The sequence below is a fragment of the Cheilinus undulatus genome, linkage group 7, assembly GCF_018320785.1.
Source record: "Cheilinus undulatus linkage group 7, ASM1832078v1, whole genome shotgun sequence".
NCBI lineage: Eukaryota > Metazoa > Chordata > Actinopteri > Labriformes > Labridae > Cheilinus > Cheilinus undulatus.
This window is the reverse complement of record NC_054871.1, coordinates 19,555,568-19,575,578: the sequence shown is the minus strand read 5'-3', so window position 1 is coordinate 19,575,578 and position 20,011 is coordinate 19,555,568. Positions and strand designations below refer to the sequence as shown.

Here is a 20,011-nt window from a genome sequence, read left to right as displayed (position 1 = left end):
CATGGCAGCAACATGTCCGTCACTTGGGCAGTGGAGAGAGAAACACACAAATAAAACAACACACGGGCAAATGAAGGCTTGAACTTTTCCACCTCTCTGAGGAAGAGTTTGATTTCTCTGTGGTGGGAAGGCGGACCTGGCAGGTGGAATTAAGCTGTCATGAAAGCATGAGAAGAAGGACGGCATGTGTTTGTGTGTTTAACACCAATACAGTTAGGCTACATACAGTATATGTGCTTTCTTAACTCTGGAAATCTCTGGTAAATACCACGTAGATTAAGATGGAACATTAACTATTCAGAAAGGAGTGTCAAAGTTTCTCCCATTCTGTATAAGAGTTATGATAAAACAGCCATGCTAAATCTTTAGTCTGATAATGGAAGCCATGATTATTTATTCAATAAAGCTGTAGCCAAATAATACCAGCACATTCACTGAAGAATAAATATTTGAGTACAAGTGTTTACTGTCCCTACATGGATAAACAAACTTAAGATTTCTTTTGATTTCCAAAACTAACTTAAAACAATACTAAGACAAACTACGAACGCACAAAGAGGAGAACCGAAACTGACCATAAGCTACAGCTGCAGTGCATCCATGTTTCAGTAAATCTGATCCCATCTCTTATTATGAAAATGTATTAAGTCTGAGGTTTATTAAATTCACAAAAGATGAATTATGTATAAAAAAGCTCCCTTTTTTATATTGACCAACAAATAAATGAGCCATAGATATAAAATTTGCTATTATTTTTGGGCTATAAACACATTAATCCTGATATAAAAATAGAGAATGTAAGATGGGCTTTAATGGGGATGACTCCCACTGGACACTACAATACCCAAGGTTGCCATTTAGGCGAGGTAATCATATCATGAATATTTTCAAGGAGTATTACCATTGCAATATGGTTAACAATAGGGTAAGTACCCCTTTTCAACAAAAGTAATTATTTGACAGAGATTACAGAAAGTACAAGGGTTGCACAATATTACCAACAATATACCTGTATCAGCAGGTATGAAAATGTATGCTGATACTAATAACCAACATATTGGCAGTGCATATCAGCTGTAAATATTGGCCATATGTCTGGATACATTGGTGGAGTTTGGGGCAGTACCAACAGACTGCTGAAGATTTTTTTGTTTCGGTCATCCTCAATCTACAGAGTGTATTCAAAGGGCTTTCCCTGTAGGTCCTCATTAATCCAGGTCATAGTTATCCAAATCTTCATCCACCATCTTCAAGAACCCTAATCAAGTCCAGTTGCCCTTATGATGAAGATTTTGATATTCTCAGGACTGAAGTGTGTTTCTTTGTTCATTCCTTAATTTTCAAATGTGTTTTAACCCTGGGAACCCCGAGTCAGTTTTTGCTGATTTTCTATGCAAAAATGCATGCAAAATCTCAACCCTTTCAAGCACAAGCAGGTTACTGACATCCACCTTTTCAGGACAACCTGGACTATCAGAATATGTGTGCTACAAGGATGTGAGACAAATGTATCAAATGCTTTATGACCAGAAAGACCAAGTGAAAGAACACAATAGAAACTGAATCTCAGAAATGTATACAAATCACACCCAGATCAACAAAGACCAAGCCTTTTCACATCATAATTGGTTCCTACAAGACTTGTCTATGAGGAGAAAAAGTCATCCAAGCATATTGGATTAGTACATCAGATATCAGCAAAATCAAATATCGTGCACCCCTAAAAAAAAGCAATTTTGCACACATGAATGTGCAGAGCATGTGCACGTTCTGACAGGATGAACCAAGAAAACAGAGCAGATCTACAACTCTGCAATGAAAAAACCTGAGAACTGCAAACTATGAAGACCCCACCCAACTTCAAGATGCAGTTACAACCACAAAATCTAAACGTAGATCTTCAGCTCTGTTCGCCTCTACAAACAAGTAAGAAACTCTGCTGTAAAATCAAAGCTGTTAAAACCTTTTTGGCAGTTGAGAAAGTTGTGGTCAGACAGGGTCATAATAAACTTCTGGGCACGCCTCTGAATAACATTTCACTTCTCTTTTGTCAATCTCCCTGCCCTTGCACATGTTTTGAGGTTAATCTTTAATCTGACAGCAGATCTGTCTCTGTGTGTTGAAGTGGAGGGGGATTCATCAGTGAAAATAAAAAGGGGAAAGAATGATGGCAGGATAAAGGAAGGGGATAAAGTGACAGACTGCTGAAGTTGAGAACTGTTGCCCATCCGCCTCCGTGTCCATGTGTAGCAGTAGTCTTTCTGGAGGGGTCTAACTTTGATGGGAGCCGAGTAGCAGGGGGAATGGACTTAATTTCACATACGGCTGCACTATGAGAGAGAAGGCCGAGATGGGTGTGTGCGTGTGTGTTTTAAGGGGGCATGCTCTGTTTAACAGCCTGTAATTACCCCACCACACACAAGTGTGAAAATGAAAATGATTCAATTTCTGAAAAATGTAGGTGTGAAGGCTTGGTGAGTACAGGAAGAGATAGAAAGAGAGAACAAAACCAACTGTGGGAATTAAAAGAAAGCAATAAAAAGGGAGAAAAGGAGGAAAAAAAATCTACCTTTGAAAGAATAAGTGCATTATGCATTTCCCTCCAACCATGGGTGGAAAGGGTGGAAGTGAAAAGTGAAGGATGGCAAATTCCACTGTAAGAAAGCTAACAGTCAGTGCAAAAATACATTTGCAAACCTGCAAGTTAAAAAGTTTATCTTAACCAAAGCCAGCAATATAAACCACTGAGCTATCCAGACAGCAAACTAAGGTGAAGAAAAACACAAAAATGAAGAAGGTATGATTTTTGCAACCTTTTCTGAAAAAAAGTCTCTTGAATGTTTGCATAATGTGATGATAACATCTCTGCTGCAAAAAAAAAAACTGTATTAAACTGGTATTTTGACACATGCATCAAAGAAATACTTCACCATACTTGCACTTTCTATGATTTGAAAATTGAACCAGGCCATATTCCATCATAGTCTAAATTTCTGTATTTAATCACTCAGCCTTAATGAGGGTATATACAGAAAATATGACATCAAATGTAATACTTTAAGACCTTTTAAAGACCCTCTTCTCTCACTTTAAGACCATATCGCAACATCAAAATTCTAACCCACTACACTGCCGAAAAAAAATTTGGTAGTATATTTTATCGAAGTATGAAAATTAAGCTTATAATAAAGTATTTTATGGTTAAAATGTGAGGAAGAAAATCTTCAGTTTGACACCATAAAGTAGCTGACAATTAAAGGTCTGATTTTTACTTAAGGATCCTTAAAGTCATTATAACATCACGTAGAAATTCTTATATTAAGGTTTTTGCTCTGCAGATATAACCAAAAAGTAGAACGGTATACATTTAGGTTTTAAGAAGACAACACAAGGCATAATTACCCATTTCAAGAAACTGATAATGTTCTTTAATTCTAATTTTGATGCACTGGTGTGTCCATGATAATCTTACTGTTGCTGTTAATAAGCTATAGCTCACTACAGCTGAGTTTTATTTTAATAATGTATTTCCATCAAGGAAAGACATGTTAATGTTCCCTACCACAGTAAAAGCTTACAATGCAAAGACAGTGGGGCATTTTGGTTGAACATCACATAGTTGATAGCTTAAAAGTCATAACAAACACATGAGAACAGACCATATTAATGCATCGCGATTAAGCTTGAAACAAGCCTGGAACATTAGCTGTGGTAGCAGTTTGCTGCTACATCCAGGTCCTCAGGACTTGAAAAAAATCACTGATGAAGATTTCTGTTGTCTTAAATTTCTCCCAAACTTCATCACAAATTAGCTGGCTGCTTTCGATCCTCGCACAAATGCTAGTGATGCTAGTATTAGCAGACTGTGTGCCAGTACTACACTTGGCTCAAGCATCTCCACAAAGCTGCTTTTTATTTCCAAAACTGTATCGTCAGGTATCGTGCCCAGACATTGATCCTACTTCCCCATTTAATTCTAAGAAAATTCAAAATTGCATTTAGCAGTCATTACCTGCACACATTACTACAGCTAACTAGAGGCGCAGCGAGATTTGAGCATGCATGACAGAATGTGAGTGTGTAGAATAACGTCAGATTCCACAAGAATCCACAAGAATCTCTTCTTTCATTTAACGAAATATAAAACACAAAGGTTGAAAAAAGAAACCCTCAAAGAACTCCTCACCCAGCCAACCCAAACCAGGAATAAACGCTCCACACACCAAAACCTTCTCCACCCTCCCAAAACCAAGCTCCAGACCAAGGGAGATGGGGCCTTCTGCGCTGCTGCACCATGTCTGTGAAACTCCCTGCCCAGCCACCTCAGGACCCCACAGACTGTGGATGCTTTCAAAAAGCACCTAAAGACCTTCCTCTTTAAAGAGGCTTTTAACTTACTTTTGGTACTCCTTTTAAATGTGTTATGTTTTTACTGTTCCTTTTTACTGAGTGCTTGTAGCACTTTGAGATTTCCCGAAATGAAAAGTGTGTTATAAATAAAATGTATTATTATCATTATCATTAAAAAATTGCCCAAAACCTCTTTAGATGAATGTGAAATAAATGAATTTTGAAAGCTACCAAAGTTAAGACTTTATAGTCTTGTATTTAGGACTCTGGCTAAACTGATTCTAATACTTCTAATACTTTTTAAGACTGTGCGGATGCGCTGCCAGCACCAAGAGCAACAGTGGTGGACACAGGCACTAAAGTTCCCCCTTGAAAGGCTGTCCTTTTATAAAGATGAGTATCATGTCCAGTGGGAATACTTCTACATATCGACACAATCAGAAAAGGGAATAGTCCTTCAAAGAGGTTTTCAGTGAAAGGTGCTTCATCTACCCTCTCTTCGTTTGTTCTCTAAATTTAGATCTTGATTTAGTCACTGCAAAAACATCTGTGCTATCAGTGTGTCCCTGAGCAAGTCAATGACACTGTCTCAACAAGTTAAACAGTGTGTTATTGAAGGAAAATCCTGCACTGAGTTTTATTAGCATGGCAAGCATGGCACTGCCAACACCAGGCTCAGCCTGCCCAACACCAGAATGAAAATCACAGCTTGGAGACTGACAATTTCTATGAACACACACACATACAGCAGACTGGAAGTTGTAATGCCATCTTCCCACTCTCAGTGAGAGGTGTGAAACAGAGACCGAGAAACGATTTTAATGAGATCACATCACAGAGAGGAGGAGCTGACTGAAGCACACGACACAGAAAACACATATATGTGCTGTAGATCGTCCCGGGAGGCAGGCAGGAGAGGAAGAAAGGTGAAGGGAAAGCATACTGTGACAAAAAAGACGACAGGTGAGAGAGCAAACGTAGAATCGAACCCACAAGTACATACACAGGTGTGTTTTTTAAGCTTCCATGCCTGTGTTGACTGTGCTCCCCACCTGCAGAGCTACGAATGGAAAGCAACGTGAAAAGAAAGAGGGGAGACAACAAACATACACAGAAAAGGGAAAGAAAATGGTTTTCCCCACAGGAAAGACTAACGGTTGCCCGTGACCCCTGACTGAGAATCCAACAGAAATGTAGTAATAAAAGCAGGACAGAAAAATAGCCTCTCCAGTCACTATCAAAACCCACAGAACAGCAAACACAGATGGTTTCTGGAAGCTTTCAATATATTCACAGGTCTAGCATGTTGATCAGTGTCAGATTATTCCAAATCAACTTGTAATGTTTTGTTTTTCTTCTGTTCCACATTTTTAAAAGATTTATCACACAAATTGTGGCTTCTGAAAAAATCAGAATATTTCAAAGTGATTAAAGAACAAAACATAGAAGAAAACATCTTTAAACAAATGTAAGCAGGATGCAATAAAAGAGTAGACAGAGCTGAGTCCATGAATTAATCATTTGGTTTGTTTGTACTTAAATTTTAAAGGTCAAAACACAACTCTGAAATGAAAAAATGTCAAACACAATCAGTCTCATTATGCAAAGTAAGAAACCATTTATATAAAGTAACCAAAGAAATCACAGTTTTGTAAGGACAGAACAGCATGCTTAAATAAAAACTGTTGTGGTCCAGCATGATAAGGAAAATCTGCAATATGATAACAAGTCTGAAATAAGCGACAATGACATGACTTCGTGCTCTGTGATGAGTTGATAGGTACTATCATGTACAGATTAATTTTAATGTTAAAATTTTGTCTTTTGGATAATTTCAACACATTTAGACCAGATGCAATGTTCATGTGTGTATATACCTTTAAGACCTGACGCAACATCACGCACTGTTTTTTATCTCTTTGATTTTACAACATGTGACTGTCGCTCATAGAGAAGTCATTTAACAGAAAAGTTTTAAAAGCTAAGCAGTGACACATTTTGGCACTTTTTGATTGGATTGATTGATAATACTGAATATTAACTGCATTCAGGAAAAGGGGAGTGATTTACAAGTTAAGCCAGGTTTTAATGTCTCTGTGCTAAAGAGGCTGGGGCTTAAGAGGTTAGTAAATATTGAAATACTGAGCAGTTTTTCAGGAAGAGGCACCTTTCTAAAATTATAATTCAATTCTAGTGGATGGGGTTAGATTATTAAATAGCTGAACTGTTATCAAGTTATAAAAAGAAAAAATCTAATTGGAGCCACTTCTATCACATCTTAAAACATTGCTCTATCATTTTTACAGACACCTTGTACTGTAGTACTATGACCAGAGGGCAGCAGTAGCACATCTTATTGCTGATTGCCACTATTGTGGAACCTGCGCTTGATCAAGTGGCTGCAAAGTCTGGTCTTCCACTTCATATCACCCTATCACCCTAAATGACCGAAAAAACAACAGTGGTGGATGCTCCTCTCTCTTCGTTGCAGGACGGAAAGATATAGAAGATCTTTCATACCATCAGCAATAAGACGATATAATTCTACCATAAACAGATGAGACTCCAGACAAATGAATTTCCCTTTGGGGATTAATAAAGTTATTGTATTGTATTGTATTGTAAACAAATAAAGAAGAAAGCATGAGCGTCACATGACTCAGCTGTAGTGATGCTTAAGACCAACTTTCCATCTCTTAATTTAAGAAACATTCAGTTAATGATCACTTAAACTGCTGTACCTATATTTATAAAATCAAGTTAGTTTTGTGGAGTTGTAATCACCACAACTGAAATGCTAGTTATTTGCAATGTCTTTTATATGACAGTATAAAGATAACAGACTGCATCCTGGTCCGTCTGGGGTTTAGGTTATGGCTTAGGTTATTGGGATACTGGTGTTGCACCATGCAGATTTTTTCCTCTGTTTTTTCTTCCTCCATCCATGATCATCACTTCTCACTCATCTCTCTTTCTGCATCTCCCTTTTACCTGCCTCCCCTTTATTCTCTATTTCCCTCTTCTCCTTCTGTCTTTCTTTCAACCCTTTAAAACCCCAACACTGCTTTAGTAGATGGCTGTTAAACACAAGGCTGGTTCTGCTCCAGTCCTTCCCTTGCTTCTGAAACTTTTCTAAATGTTAAGTGCTGAGCTCACGGTGGATTCATGTTGAGTTTTTCTTTCTATGTAACAAAAAGCGGAGAGTACGGTCTAGACCTGCCCTCTCTGTAAAGTGTCTCGAGACAACTTTGTTTGTAAAGGGGTGCTATACAGATAAGGACTGATGGATTCTCTGTATATAATGGTGGTCTTCTGCCCTCTGTGCAGCATCACAGTCAGTTATTATAATTTAGCGTTTTAAAGGCTAATGTAGTTGAATGAGGCTGTGTTTTTTTCACATTGAAGCAAAAGAAATGTGTGTATGACCAGGTGCAGTTAATGACTTCATTTGAGGAATTGAAATTGACTTTTGAATCATAGCTTTGATGGAAATGACAATGACAATCCCAAAATAATTCAGTCAGAATTCAAAAATAACCCAAAGATGCACGATCATGTTCATGATCATGATGCAAACTTGGCTATCGATGTACTAAAACCTTATGAGGTATCCATGGAGCATGAAATGGCAGAAAATGCAACTACCACTCACAAGCTTGAATTAACAAGTGACAGGATTGAGTCTGTACATAAAACTTAAAGGAAAGAAAGCCACTGACCAGGACTTGGGTTGCCCAAAATGTAGATAGTTGATGCTGTAGAGGTCCATGTCCTCAGTGTGCCACGCGAATGTGGTTTTCCACATGCCAAAGTATAGGTAGGGAGTGTTGACACCCTCGATGACTATGCCACACTCCTGCTCCACCATATCCAGCAGTGTGTTGAGGTGGCCGATGTTCCACTCATGAACATCCTGAGGGAGAAGACAGATATTTAAAGCAGGCATATACAGGAAAAGTCTGATTACCTCTAACACAATGGTACTCAGTGTCTCACAATGACCAGCAGATGGTGCTGAAGAAGAGCAAAATCATTTCTGTTGGCCCTGTTTTTTTATCCAATCATTATCATAGTGCAGATTAATGAAACCTTTTTTATGTATTTAACTGTTTCCACCGATATATTTATCTAAAACATTATTTTAAAGGTAAATTAATAACATTTTTAAACTGGCAATTTTGTTTATCTAAGAACATTATCAATCATTTAAACATTTTTTATCCTGAGACTTTTGAGAAAAAATAATTGTATCCTTCATCAATTAATTGCAGTCTTGTCAACAACTGTAAAGCAAAACAAGAACTGTTATTACTTAGAAATATGTAGATTACATGGTGCTTACCTCATCATAGATGGAGCCACTGACATCTGCACCATAAATTGGTGACACAAATGTCAGATTCTTCCAATACTTCCTCTCCAAGTCATCAAAATCTTTGTGTCGTGGTGTGCAGTACCTGAGAACAGCACAGGATCAGTTATATTTTAAGCACTGAGCAGAGAAGACGACATTTAAATGAGCCGGTATAAGGCTGGTTTACATGAGAAAACTTCAAACAGGATATACAGCCCACAAAAGATTGCTACATTTTCTCAACAGGTGCTGTTTTTAAAGAAGACATTCCCAAAGTTTTGTTACTGTTACTGTAGTCAGGAGGAAGCCTTTCTAAATATTTTCACGTCATGGCCATAGGAAATTAGGGAAGGTTTAAAACTTATCTACTGTATGCAATTCATCAACATTTTGTATTATCAGTCACAGTATTGAACACATCCATTCCTAGTTATGTCCTAAATGAAAGTATCTGTTGCTACTCCTATGATGATTTGATTTCATTGAGGCACATTACCACTAGAGGGCAGAAAGGACACTGTTAAACAGTTTCATGCAGTCCATGTGAGCACTATTCAAACCTCCTCAGTCCTACTGGTTGAAAAGGTTGATTCGAATTGTTTGAATGACGAAAGGAGTCTTCAAAATATCTTATTGTCTGTTTTGTAAGAATAAGGAGAAATACGATCCAAGACAATAAAAATCATGCAAAGACTCTGCTCTTAGTGACAAATGAAAACGAAAACAATTTCCTGTGATTTTCGGATTTGTTCAACATCAATGTGCTTGTATTTCATTGTGTAAAAATCCTCTAAAAGGTTGCAAAAACAGGAACTGTATCATCACCACAAGCATGAAACAAGACTGACGGTGAGCACATAACCAGTGTTGATAGTGTCTACAGGAAGAAAAAAAAAGTGTTGAAAAGGGAACAACTCACTTCTTGCTGTTAGCCAGCTTGCGGTACTCTCCCACTGTCATAGATTTCTTCTGGATGTTGTACTGGGTGAACAGGCCTGACTGCCCGGTCACCACCTGTGTGATGGGAGCTGGGATTACCATGTCCTCGATGGTATCGTAGGATTTACGTGGCTTCCAGCCCTCTGGGGGAATCACCTGGCAAACAGAATTGTAAGAATTAATACATAAATTCATCGGAAACATCTGGACAATGAGTTTAAAATAACCTGCAGCAACAGGCAGCTGAATTTTAATGGAATATTTTAAATCCTGTGAAATACCACTGAATAAAGTTGATAAAGGTATACTCAGATAACCAAATACTATTCATCTCTTTATTCTGTAACACAGGGTTGCTTTTATTTACTATAATCATTCTTAAAATATCTAAAAGCTTTGTTTTTGGCTCGTCATCAGGGATGCACTTATATCACTTTGGTGATATTTTAACATACATGAGGATAAAAAAGCAGAACACACTGCATACTACTCACTGCTGTCAAGAGGAGGGGTGAGGAACGTCTGATGAAAAAACTACTTTCAGAATTATTTAAAGAACATTAATAATATCAAGTATTCATATTTGTACTCTATCTGTGAGTATCTAAATCTACATACTTGTTCTTGGTCTGAAAAAAAGAGGTATTGGTGCATCCCTATTTTTCAATAAAGAAATGTTAAGACGCTAATATGTGATTGATTTACTTGTAATATCTGGAAAAAAGTGTTGTCTGCAGAATGTCTTGAAATTTTGCCCAACAGTAAGAACCTTACCATATCTGTAAAAGACTGCACAAAGCATGTATGGATATCAATATTATTTTGAAGCCCTCGTCCATCCCTGTTTGCTCTATGCATGAGTCTGATGGTGCTCTTTGTCCACATGTAAACTAAAACATTAGCTTATAGTTATTAACAAGGCTATTTGAGTTCCTCTTATTTCATGTCCTTCAGGCTACATCAGTCAGAAAACCACAGAAAACTCAAAATCTACAATCCTAGGATCTTTTGAGACTTTCTGTTCTGAACTAGGTGTTCAAATTCACTGTTAGAAAGAAATTACAAAAAGCTTTAGACTTGATCAGCTGGTCTAATTGAACATTGTTAAGAGGATGTTTAATTACTTGGAGGCTCATCTGGCTGCAGATATTTTAAATCATATATTTTTGATTGTGGGCAAATGATTTAACCATCCTCCTGTGAAGGACTGGACAGTGTTCGTTTTTTAATATGGTTAAACATTCCCAAAAATTTACCCTGGTTTTAACCACCAGGTGTTTAAAAAACACATTATACAGGTCAGATATGCATGAAAGCACAGCGATAAGTGTGCACACACTTGATTAAGTCCTTTCATAAATGCTTCAAGTCTAAAAAAACAGAGGATGATTTTTACAGGGGTGCTGAAGGGATTTACATTTGCAACATCATTTCAGACTTCACAGGTTAACTTGTTTACATCAGAACAGAGGCTCAAATTACCCTTGTATCTACTTTTTCCTCTCTCTTTCTCTGGGCGTCATACCACATATGCACTCTATTTTCACCTGTCTGTTTAGAGGTAATATGAGAAAAAATTATCCAACCTATAATAAGACAGAATCTAGCTAAGTAATGTTTTTTATGCTTTTAAGGGGATAGAAATCAGTATCAGTAATGGGATCCATTCAGCCACCAGTTCACTGTGGCCAAGGAGACGCTTATCAAAAAGGTAAGGGACTACTTTAGCACCTAAAATAACCAACAATGATGGTTTAACTTTAGCTACATATCCCACATAAAGTAGGGCCCTATGATTTCCGCATTAACGGAATCACAGAATTGGCAAATAAAAATTTACAATTTAATGCAGAAACCACGGAAATTGAATGAATTTGACTGAAATGCTGTTTTATAGAACGAGGAACGTATATCTGGGGAATGTTTTCCGGGAGATCACTAAAGCAGGGCACAATTTGTGTCTCACTTCACAAACACTCACCCCGCCCCCTCCTAAACAACAAAAAGCGAGGATGACCATTACAGTCAGGAGTAGAACAAAGCAGCATCAAACTGCATGGACTTTTACAGACTGAGAAAGTAAAGAAAAATTTAGGGAACAGGTTTACTTTTAACCATTTAACTTTCATGTTACTTTCTTATTAAGTTACCATCACTCTTTGTTTGAGAGAACAGAGGGATTTCTTCATTTACTTTATAAACATCAGTTATGATGTGATTATACACACGGATGTATCTTAAAATGTTGAAAATATCTGACTGTTACACTGGTTATATTTATTTTATATCAGGGTTATCCAAACTCCAGCTCCTGGGCCAACTGTGGCCCTTTTTTAATAAATTTAAGGTTATGTCTATTCAATTAATGAAATTTTATTCATTTACGTATACAAGACACTCTTTTTAATGGTAAAAAAATAAAACAGATTTCATAGGGCCCTAATAATGTGTTGACATACTTTAAGCAATTATAAATACATAACGTGGTTTATACTTGTGTCTGATGTTTCTGTTTCTGAGATGCACTCTGCGTGTAAAGTTATTAACAGTAAACTTCAGATTATTTCCCATCACTGTATTAACCCCAGACAGAGGAAATTCATGCACTTTTAAATCTACATTAGCATGGATCACATGACAGTTAGTGGTCAATGTTGAACGTTTCAACTTTAAAAAATACCACAGCACTGAGCCGTAGAGTGTGCCACGCCATGACACACAAGTATCCCTTGTTTGACAAATTAACCAAACATCATTAGCAGCTCTGTCATCACTTTTATAGCATCTTCACACACAGACAGTGCTGCATCTATCAGAAACAGACACACATTCATTTTTGTTCAGCGAAGTCCACAAGCTGAAATTTCTGTGCAGCTGTGTCACATTTTAAGAACCATCTGCTGTATGGAGCTTGTGCATCTACTAGCTACAGTTCATGATCTTACAAGAACAAAAAGTGGTTAAAAAGTGGTGCCAACCCCTGCCAGTTTGGTCAGTGTTATGTATTCTAGTACAAACAGCACAGTGGCTTTCTGCAATAAATATTGAATGGGGACAATTTTCAATTGATTAGGACTCTTGCAGCATGTGACAGGGCAGCTACATGCACTTGTGGTAATGACAATGCATGTCTTAGCACAAATACTAGCATAAAAGTCACCTGGTATTGAAGCTGCAGCCAACTTTTTAGATAATGAAACAGGTACTAAGAGTGGGGCTTATACAACAGATTTTACAGTTCCTTATGTATGCATGCATGGCTGCTCATAGTTTGTCAGAAACTCTGTGCTGCGGGCCGTCATAGCCAGGACACCTTTGAGCAAGAGATTTTTAATTACCTGGTGTATTTCCTTCTTAAATACAGGTTAAAATTAAATATAAATATCAGTGTTTCCCACAGGACCGGAATCTATTTGTGGTGGTGGGTTGCCCGGGGGGGGGGGCTGTATTTATTTCAGCCCCAAATGACACTAGTTTGGTAATTAAAATAGATTGTTCTATTGGATTTTTAATAAAATTGTATGCAGAAAGTAAAAATCAATATAAAGTCAAATTTAGCAGTTTTATTTTGAAATGGTATTTACTCAATCTTTTACTAAAAAAATCAAAAATACAAAAATCATGGAATGCTCTGTCTTTTACAGTGTATGGACAGTCCTGAAATGTTTTCTGTGTTATGGTTACTATGGCTGATTATAAAATGATTATTTCCCTCATTAAGGGTGAAGCAAACCTACACAAAACTCACCAATCCTGCATGCAGCCAGAGGCCAAAACCCCACAGTCTAGTCCTCCATTCAGGCACAGCTGTGATTACATTAGTCTGTTATCTGTGCTGATGAACGCTGAACAAGTTTCTGACAAGTTCATGACATGAGAGCGACTTAGACTTTATTCAACAAATTCTCCTGTGTGATCATGGGTGAAAAAAGCTTGTCTGGAGGGAGGAACATTTTAACTAGCCTACTTGTTGTCGGTGTTTTGAACTGTTAAGCTGAGATAAGGCTCCGTAGTTGTGGAGAAGTGGATCACATTTGTCTGCTGCTGGGTCGTCTTCTCTCTGACATATACGACTCTGGCAGGGAGTTTTCAGCAAAATGTTCGCACCCAGAAAAATCTTGTATTCTGGGTTAAATGTCATTATGAGATTTTTAAATCCCGGCTTTTTAACAACTCTGGGCTCATGTCTTTAGCGGCGTGCTGTGTTACTGCCGCTGTTAACTCGGAGACATCTTGCGGCGTATTTTAACAAATACCACATGAGTTAGATCTCTTCCTTTTCAAAGCTGAACGACTGCTCAACTAACAACTCAGGAGGTGACTAGCCATACTGCTCTGTTTACCTTCTTCTCCCTTGCTTCTCTCGCCACTGATATTAAAAAAAAAAAAAAACGGCTGCATGTGCAGGAGTTGTCTGGATGGGCGGAGGAGAAAAAGATAGCTCTCTGCTGTGAGAGATGCATTCAGGGACAATGGCAGAAGAACTCTAGCAAGAAATGCAGCCTGGCAGCTCTTCAACATAATTTATACTCAGATATTCGCGATATAGTTATTTTAACGACATGCTACATTCACAGAGCGAGGGCAAACAGGTAGCGCCAGAATCTATTTGTGGCGGGCCTAATTCATTTGTGGCAGTCCGCCACAAATAAATGAATATATGGGAAACACTGAATATGTCAGTTTACATGTAAGAGCTGTTTTACTGTGTACAACACTGCTAATTATTTCTGAATATATAACTCTAATCAGGTGTTTTTATTTGTAGAAAATGAAAACTGGTTAAGAAAACAAAGAGATGCAGTTATTTGCCAGACTTTGAAAAGTGGACCAAAAAAGGTTCCTATTCAATTTTAAATTAAAGAACTAGAAATCAGAAATGTTCGATGAAAATGTTGTATATAATAAAACAAAAATATTAATATAATTTTGACATACATCTAAAAACAACAGAACATATGCAGATGTCACACACGTTTTCTCCAGAGCTGAGTCTGTGTAAGCCGTTCTCACCTTTGCCAGGCCAGCACGGTGAGCTCCCTGGCTCTCCATGTAGACAATGTATTTGGCGAAGTCCTTAAACTCCTCCATTGTGGGCCTAAAGGTCATGATCTTACAGCTGGGGTTCTTGGCGCTGACTGGTGGCAGCAGTGGTTGCAGAGGGGTCGTGGGCAGCTCAGGACCTGGAACGCTGCCGGGGGCCATGTTTGGATCTGCGGGATGAGCTGGAGCGAGCTCAGGAGTTGCTACGTGTTCTGAGGTCACCGCTGTGTCGGGGGTTTCAGCTATTGCTGGCTCCTGGGTGGGAATTTGATCTTGGGCAGCATCGAGGCTGAGGGCAGGAGGAGAGGCTGGGGGGAGTTCAGGAGGTGAGGCTGGGGCAGGGTTGGGAGCCGGCACCGTGTCCATGGGCATGTCGGTCGCCATCAGGTCTTTGAAGGGTTGCAGGGTAATCTGTAAGTTAAAGAATGAACAGTCAGGGTATATTCTGTCTGTTTTCACTTATTTTATCCCAACATGACCTTTTATTTTCATGGACACAAAAGCATAAATAGCTATCTTTAATATATAGCAATAACCCCAGTTTCATTTCTGTATTTTGGCCAAAGAAAAAAAAAACATTTAGGTATTTTATACATATATAAAATCAATCTAGGTCAGATTTTAAAGACAGTCATTACTTTTAGCTTTTAATCTTTACACCACAAATGTCAAAGAACACATAAATAGCTGACAGTTCCCTACTCAGACCATGTTATATGATGGGCATTAGATAGAAACTTCAACTAAACACAAAACAAAGCCGTTACAATTATCTTTTAAATAAATAAGAACACTCCCATGCTAATTGCCTTTCTTTCAGTGGGTTTCAAACCAACTATGCCAACCACACTATCAAACACCACAGCTGGGTGAGCTTATCATCAACAACTGTACTGACAGTACTTGCTTTCATACACCTTCGTACACCAACTTCATTTTTACATCAGACTTACGTAGGGATTTTACAATACCTATATAACATTTCAAACCTGTATAAACATGCTCATTAAATTCCCCATAGCCTTTATGACAACTTTAACTAGCCTCTTCTTCCCAACCAGCAGTCCCAAACCTAAAGACTTTGCATATACTGCCATTGGAGTCAAAGATAATTGGCTGGCCTCTAGGCTGGCTACACACTGCATGACTTACAAACTGAAATGTGGAAGACCAGACACATAAGGACAGTTTTGACTGACTGCCAAAATAATAATTCTCTGAATGCACAAGGAAGACCAATGGTTCCTGACTGGTGGGGTAGGACACAAAAGTGGGTCACAGAACCATTTCAGTAGGTCACAAATGTGAGCCCGGCCAAAATCTACTGTCAAAAGTCTATGATGTGCTTCTCAACATGTTTGGTTTGCTCAGCATCTTTTAGTGTTATGTCTTATGCTGCTTAAAGTCTAAACTGCACAATTTCTCATTCAGGAGTTTGTGATGAGTCCCGGGGCTAGACCTGTAGGGACCTCTGCACTAAGTGCAAGAAACACCGCACCTCTGTAGTAATGATGCAAAGATAGCAAAGAAAAGAAAGTGAGCATGCCAATAGCTTGTTTGCAATCACATGATACCAAATGCTCCATGGGAGTCAGGAATGAATGGGGATGAAAGAAAGTTAAAGTCAAAGTTAGAGTTAAGGTTAGTTACAGCTTTAAATGGACCTGCACGCTACAATCATCATCAGAAGATCTCTAGATTCATTACGTATGATCTCTACACTTCACAAAAGGTGTTTCCTCTCCCCGACAGTTTTACCTGGCGTAGAGGCGATCAATATCATAAATTACTCAGTCCAGCAGGCCACCTAGCATCTAGGGCTGGGCATTTCCCCCAGCCTCACAATACGATACACATCACAATACAGAGGCAACAGTACAATACGTATCATGATACACATTGATTTGGGGTAATAAACATAACATAATAAGCATGGCCTAACCACTTATCTATCAACAAATACAAACACATTCATATTTAATGTTCAAACTCCAAATGGCTCTCTCTGTTGCGTATCTTGCTGATGTTTTCCATACTCTATAATATTGTGGTTTTACTTCACTATATGCTCAATTTAATGTTTAATAACTTTTTCTTTGGCATAAAACGGCACCACGGTTTCTGCTCCTATTTGGGTATTTTTCTCTCCTACATATAGAACACCAGCCACAAGTTTATAGTTATGTGTTTCACCCAAGTGATGATTTTGCGCAAGTAACTACTGAAACAGCAACTTACAAGCAACTACTGAGGATTTTCCACTAGGACTTTTGGCTGCGCCAAGCCAAACCAAGTCGTGCTGATTTACTTTTCCATCACCAGTTTTGCTGTGCCATGCCACACCAAGACAGGTCCTGTTCTAGAGCAGGGCCTATGCAGGCCAGGGGGATTTACCCCTTCTGCTTCTGATACCCAGCCCTTCGATGATACATTTTCAGCCCACAGGAGGTATGTTTTATCCCTGACTCTGCTCGGACTACAACTCCTTAACAGTGGTGGCCTTATGTCAGCGTTCACTGTGGGACCGAAACGTTAATGACACACGGCCCAAACTCAAGGTTTTATGTGGCCATACTGCAGTCCGATAGCCAGGCAGGGGCTGAGTTCTCGCACTGACAAGTGGCATCAGGACTGACCATGCACAGATCCAGGATTACAACTTTTTCTTTACCTGTTAATAACAAAACCCTTTCCCTTCTTATAGACGAACGAATTCTATCCCAGGACAAAGACAGTCTTTAATTTATTAACTGGCGCTAGTTAACCATGTCGTTATTATTGCCCAATCCAAAAAATTATTGTGTTCATTTTCTGCTATCCAGAGACCCATAAAAAAATCATAATTTCTTTACTTCAATGTAGGAAAATTTTCTCCTTTTGATGATAAGCGTGAATAACAATTTGTTTATTGATCACGGACAGAGAAAATGGGTAAAGAGCTGCGTGCTGTGCAGTCAGTCTATGGTTTGATTTTTGCTTTAAAACACTGTTAAGTCAATCAGATCACAAAGGTTGGAGATAGGACTGTGAATGAGATCAAGGAAGGATCAGAATGCTGCGTCACCAGATCTTGGCGCGACCTCAAACAGGTAGCTCGATTATAATGGAAAAGCAAATCCCCTGCCGCACTGGGCTGCTGCGCGGAGTCAAACTAAGTCAAAACGAGCAGCTTGTTGTAATGGAAAAGCCCCATATATGACGCTGTCACAGCACACTTCATAAATCAAAAATATGGGACACTACTCTTTACTGCAGGTGCTTTTATTTGCATTTTTCAAACATTTTTTAGTATTTTCAATAATAAGGCTAATCATGACTGTGTTGTTTTTCCTCTTTTTGGTGTTTAAAACAACACATCACCAACTATCAGGTAGTTCTAAAAAACACTAGATGGAACAAACTGTAAGCTGCACTACTGTCAGTTAATAGCAAAAAAATAAATAAGGGAAACTTAGAATTATAAATGTGGGACTTTATGTTGATTTTTTTCCCAGTGAAACGAACCTGTACTAAACCTTGACCTCCGTGAACTGTTTCACCAGTAGTAGCCAGCCTAACATTAAAGATACTGATCAGAAACCAGCAAATTTTGAATATTTTTCTTTTAAAACTCTCGAAACAATAACCTAATTATCAGAACACTTTTATTATTTCTGATTTGACCTATTTTTGCAGCTCAATTAAACACATGCTCGCTCTATGTTGAAAATTAATAAATACAAGACCTAAAATGAATGCAACTTAATTAAGCATTCTGTTTTAGGGCTAAAAAGACTAGACTAGTACACTAATTTTATGTGTGTCTTTCCAAATTATGGGAGCTGAAAGTGTTCAGTAAAAAAATATAAGACTCTTCTTGAAACTACATGAATAAAGCAATGAAAGTCTAATTTCGAATGACTAAACTCAGAGTGAGGAACCCAGCTTCACTATGTTCTTTAGATCTTCCTGACTCTAAGGTTTGCTGCATGCTTTTTCATCTGTTTGATCAGTGTTTGTTTTGTCAGTAAACACTACTTTCACATCACATTCATTTTCAAAACTAGATGTCAAGACTAAACTTCATTTCGGAGCATTTTCACCCCTCGCCTCCACTGCATATTTCACTGTTTACTTTATTTTAGCAGCTTTGGGTGTTGTGGTTTGTAAAGAAGCAACACCAAGTAAAGCCTCGTGCACTCAAACAGCACAAAGAGGAACTTTAAGGACAACCTACAGTTATGGGTGTTATGGTTATACAAAACTGCTGTAAAGTACATTTTAATTAGTTTGCAGAAAACTATAACCATACAACTTAAAAGGTCCAAAAAACACAGCTTCGTCGACAAAATAAATAGGGATGCACGTTATTGGTTATTTGCAAATGAGTGATATGCGTGATTAGCCCATTCCTATCTAGGTACAGACATTTAAATGTGGTTCAGACTCTTAGCTTCAGTCCTCATTTTTCACACTTACAAGTTCAAACTTTAAATCACAAAATTAAAAGTTAGAGGATGAACAAATTCAATAACTTTAGACTCTGAAACACACTTTTGAGTGTGAGGATGATGAATGAAGAAAAAGACTTATTCTGTCATAAATTTGTTGGTCCAGCCTAAAACTCCACTAACTTATATGTTCATACAAACGACGTTTTCAGCTAAGGCAGGCATATTTCTATAGCCAATACTCAAATGACAAAACAGAGGATTCACTTCTTAATCCAATATCTGCAGACACCAATATCATGAATCCCTAAACAATAAAATAGTTTCCCGTTTGGGGCAACACTTTTTTAGTCTTTAAGTATCCCATCCTTCACTCACATAAAGCAATACCCATCTTGGATAGTGCACTTATAAACTTGTTTTGGGCCTGACCCCATTTAGCCCAAATCAAAACACAGCATCCCTTAATATACAGACATACAACTTCATACAACTCTGACATCCACACAGTTAAACCATTACAAGTTGACGTTTCCTATTTGTGCTGCAACTTCCTACAAAGCAATGCAAATGGAAGCAAAAAGTATTTTGCATACAATATAAGCCCTTTACAGTGTAGGAAACATGTTTTAAGATGGAGCTACAATGTCAGGTAAATGTAGAAAAGTGAAAGGATGGGATAACAGTGTATAGTTGGGAATAAATGTAGCATTTCATCAATGGGAAAGAGAACTTCGCTACTTTTTCCTGCTGAGTAGGTGAAAGGCATGGCTTCCCATGGATTAAATGGCTGCTCATAAATGGACCGTACAGACATTTACGATTAGTTTGATCTCTTTGGTAAATAGTCACCAGTACGAAAATAAATATGTTTGCATATTCGTAGATATGAACC

At 38.1% G+C, this 20,011-nt stretch overlaps 1 protein-coding gene across 1 annotated transcript in view; it reads right to left on the bottom strand.

The window, feature by feature from the left end:
* Positions 1–20,011, bottom strand: part of kdm4b (lysine (K)-specific demethylase 4B) — a 72,121-nt gene that overhangs the window by 51,379 nt on the left and 731 nt on the right. Inside the window, exons 2-5 of the mRNA XM_041791444.1 lie at positions 14,657–15,097; positions 9,624–9,799; positions 8,693–8,807; positions 8,070–8,263 (exon numbers count right to left, since the gene is read on the bottom strand). Coding sequence (XP_041647378.1) covers positions 8,070–8,263; positions 8,693–8,807; positions 9,624–9,799; positions 14,657–15,070 — 899 coding nt within the window. The 5' untranslated portion in view covers positions 15,071–15,097. The remainder of the gene's footprint in view (positions 1–8,069; positions 8,264–8,692; positions 8,808–9,623; positions 9,800–14,656; positions 15,098–20,011) is intronic.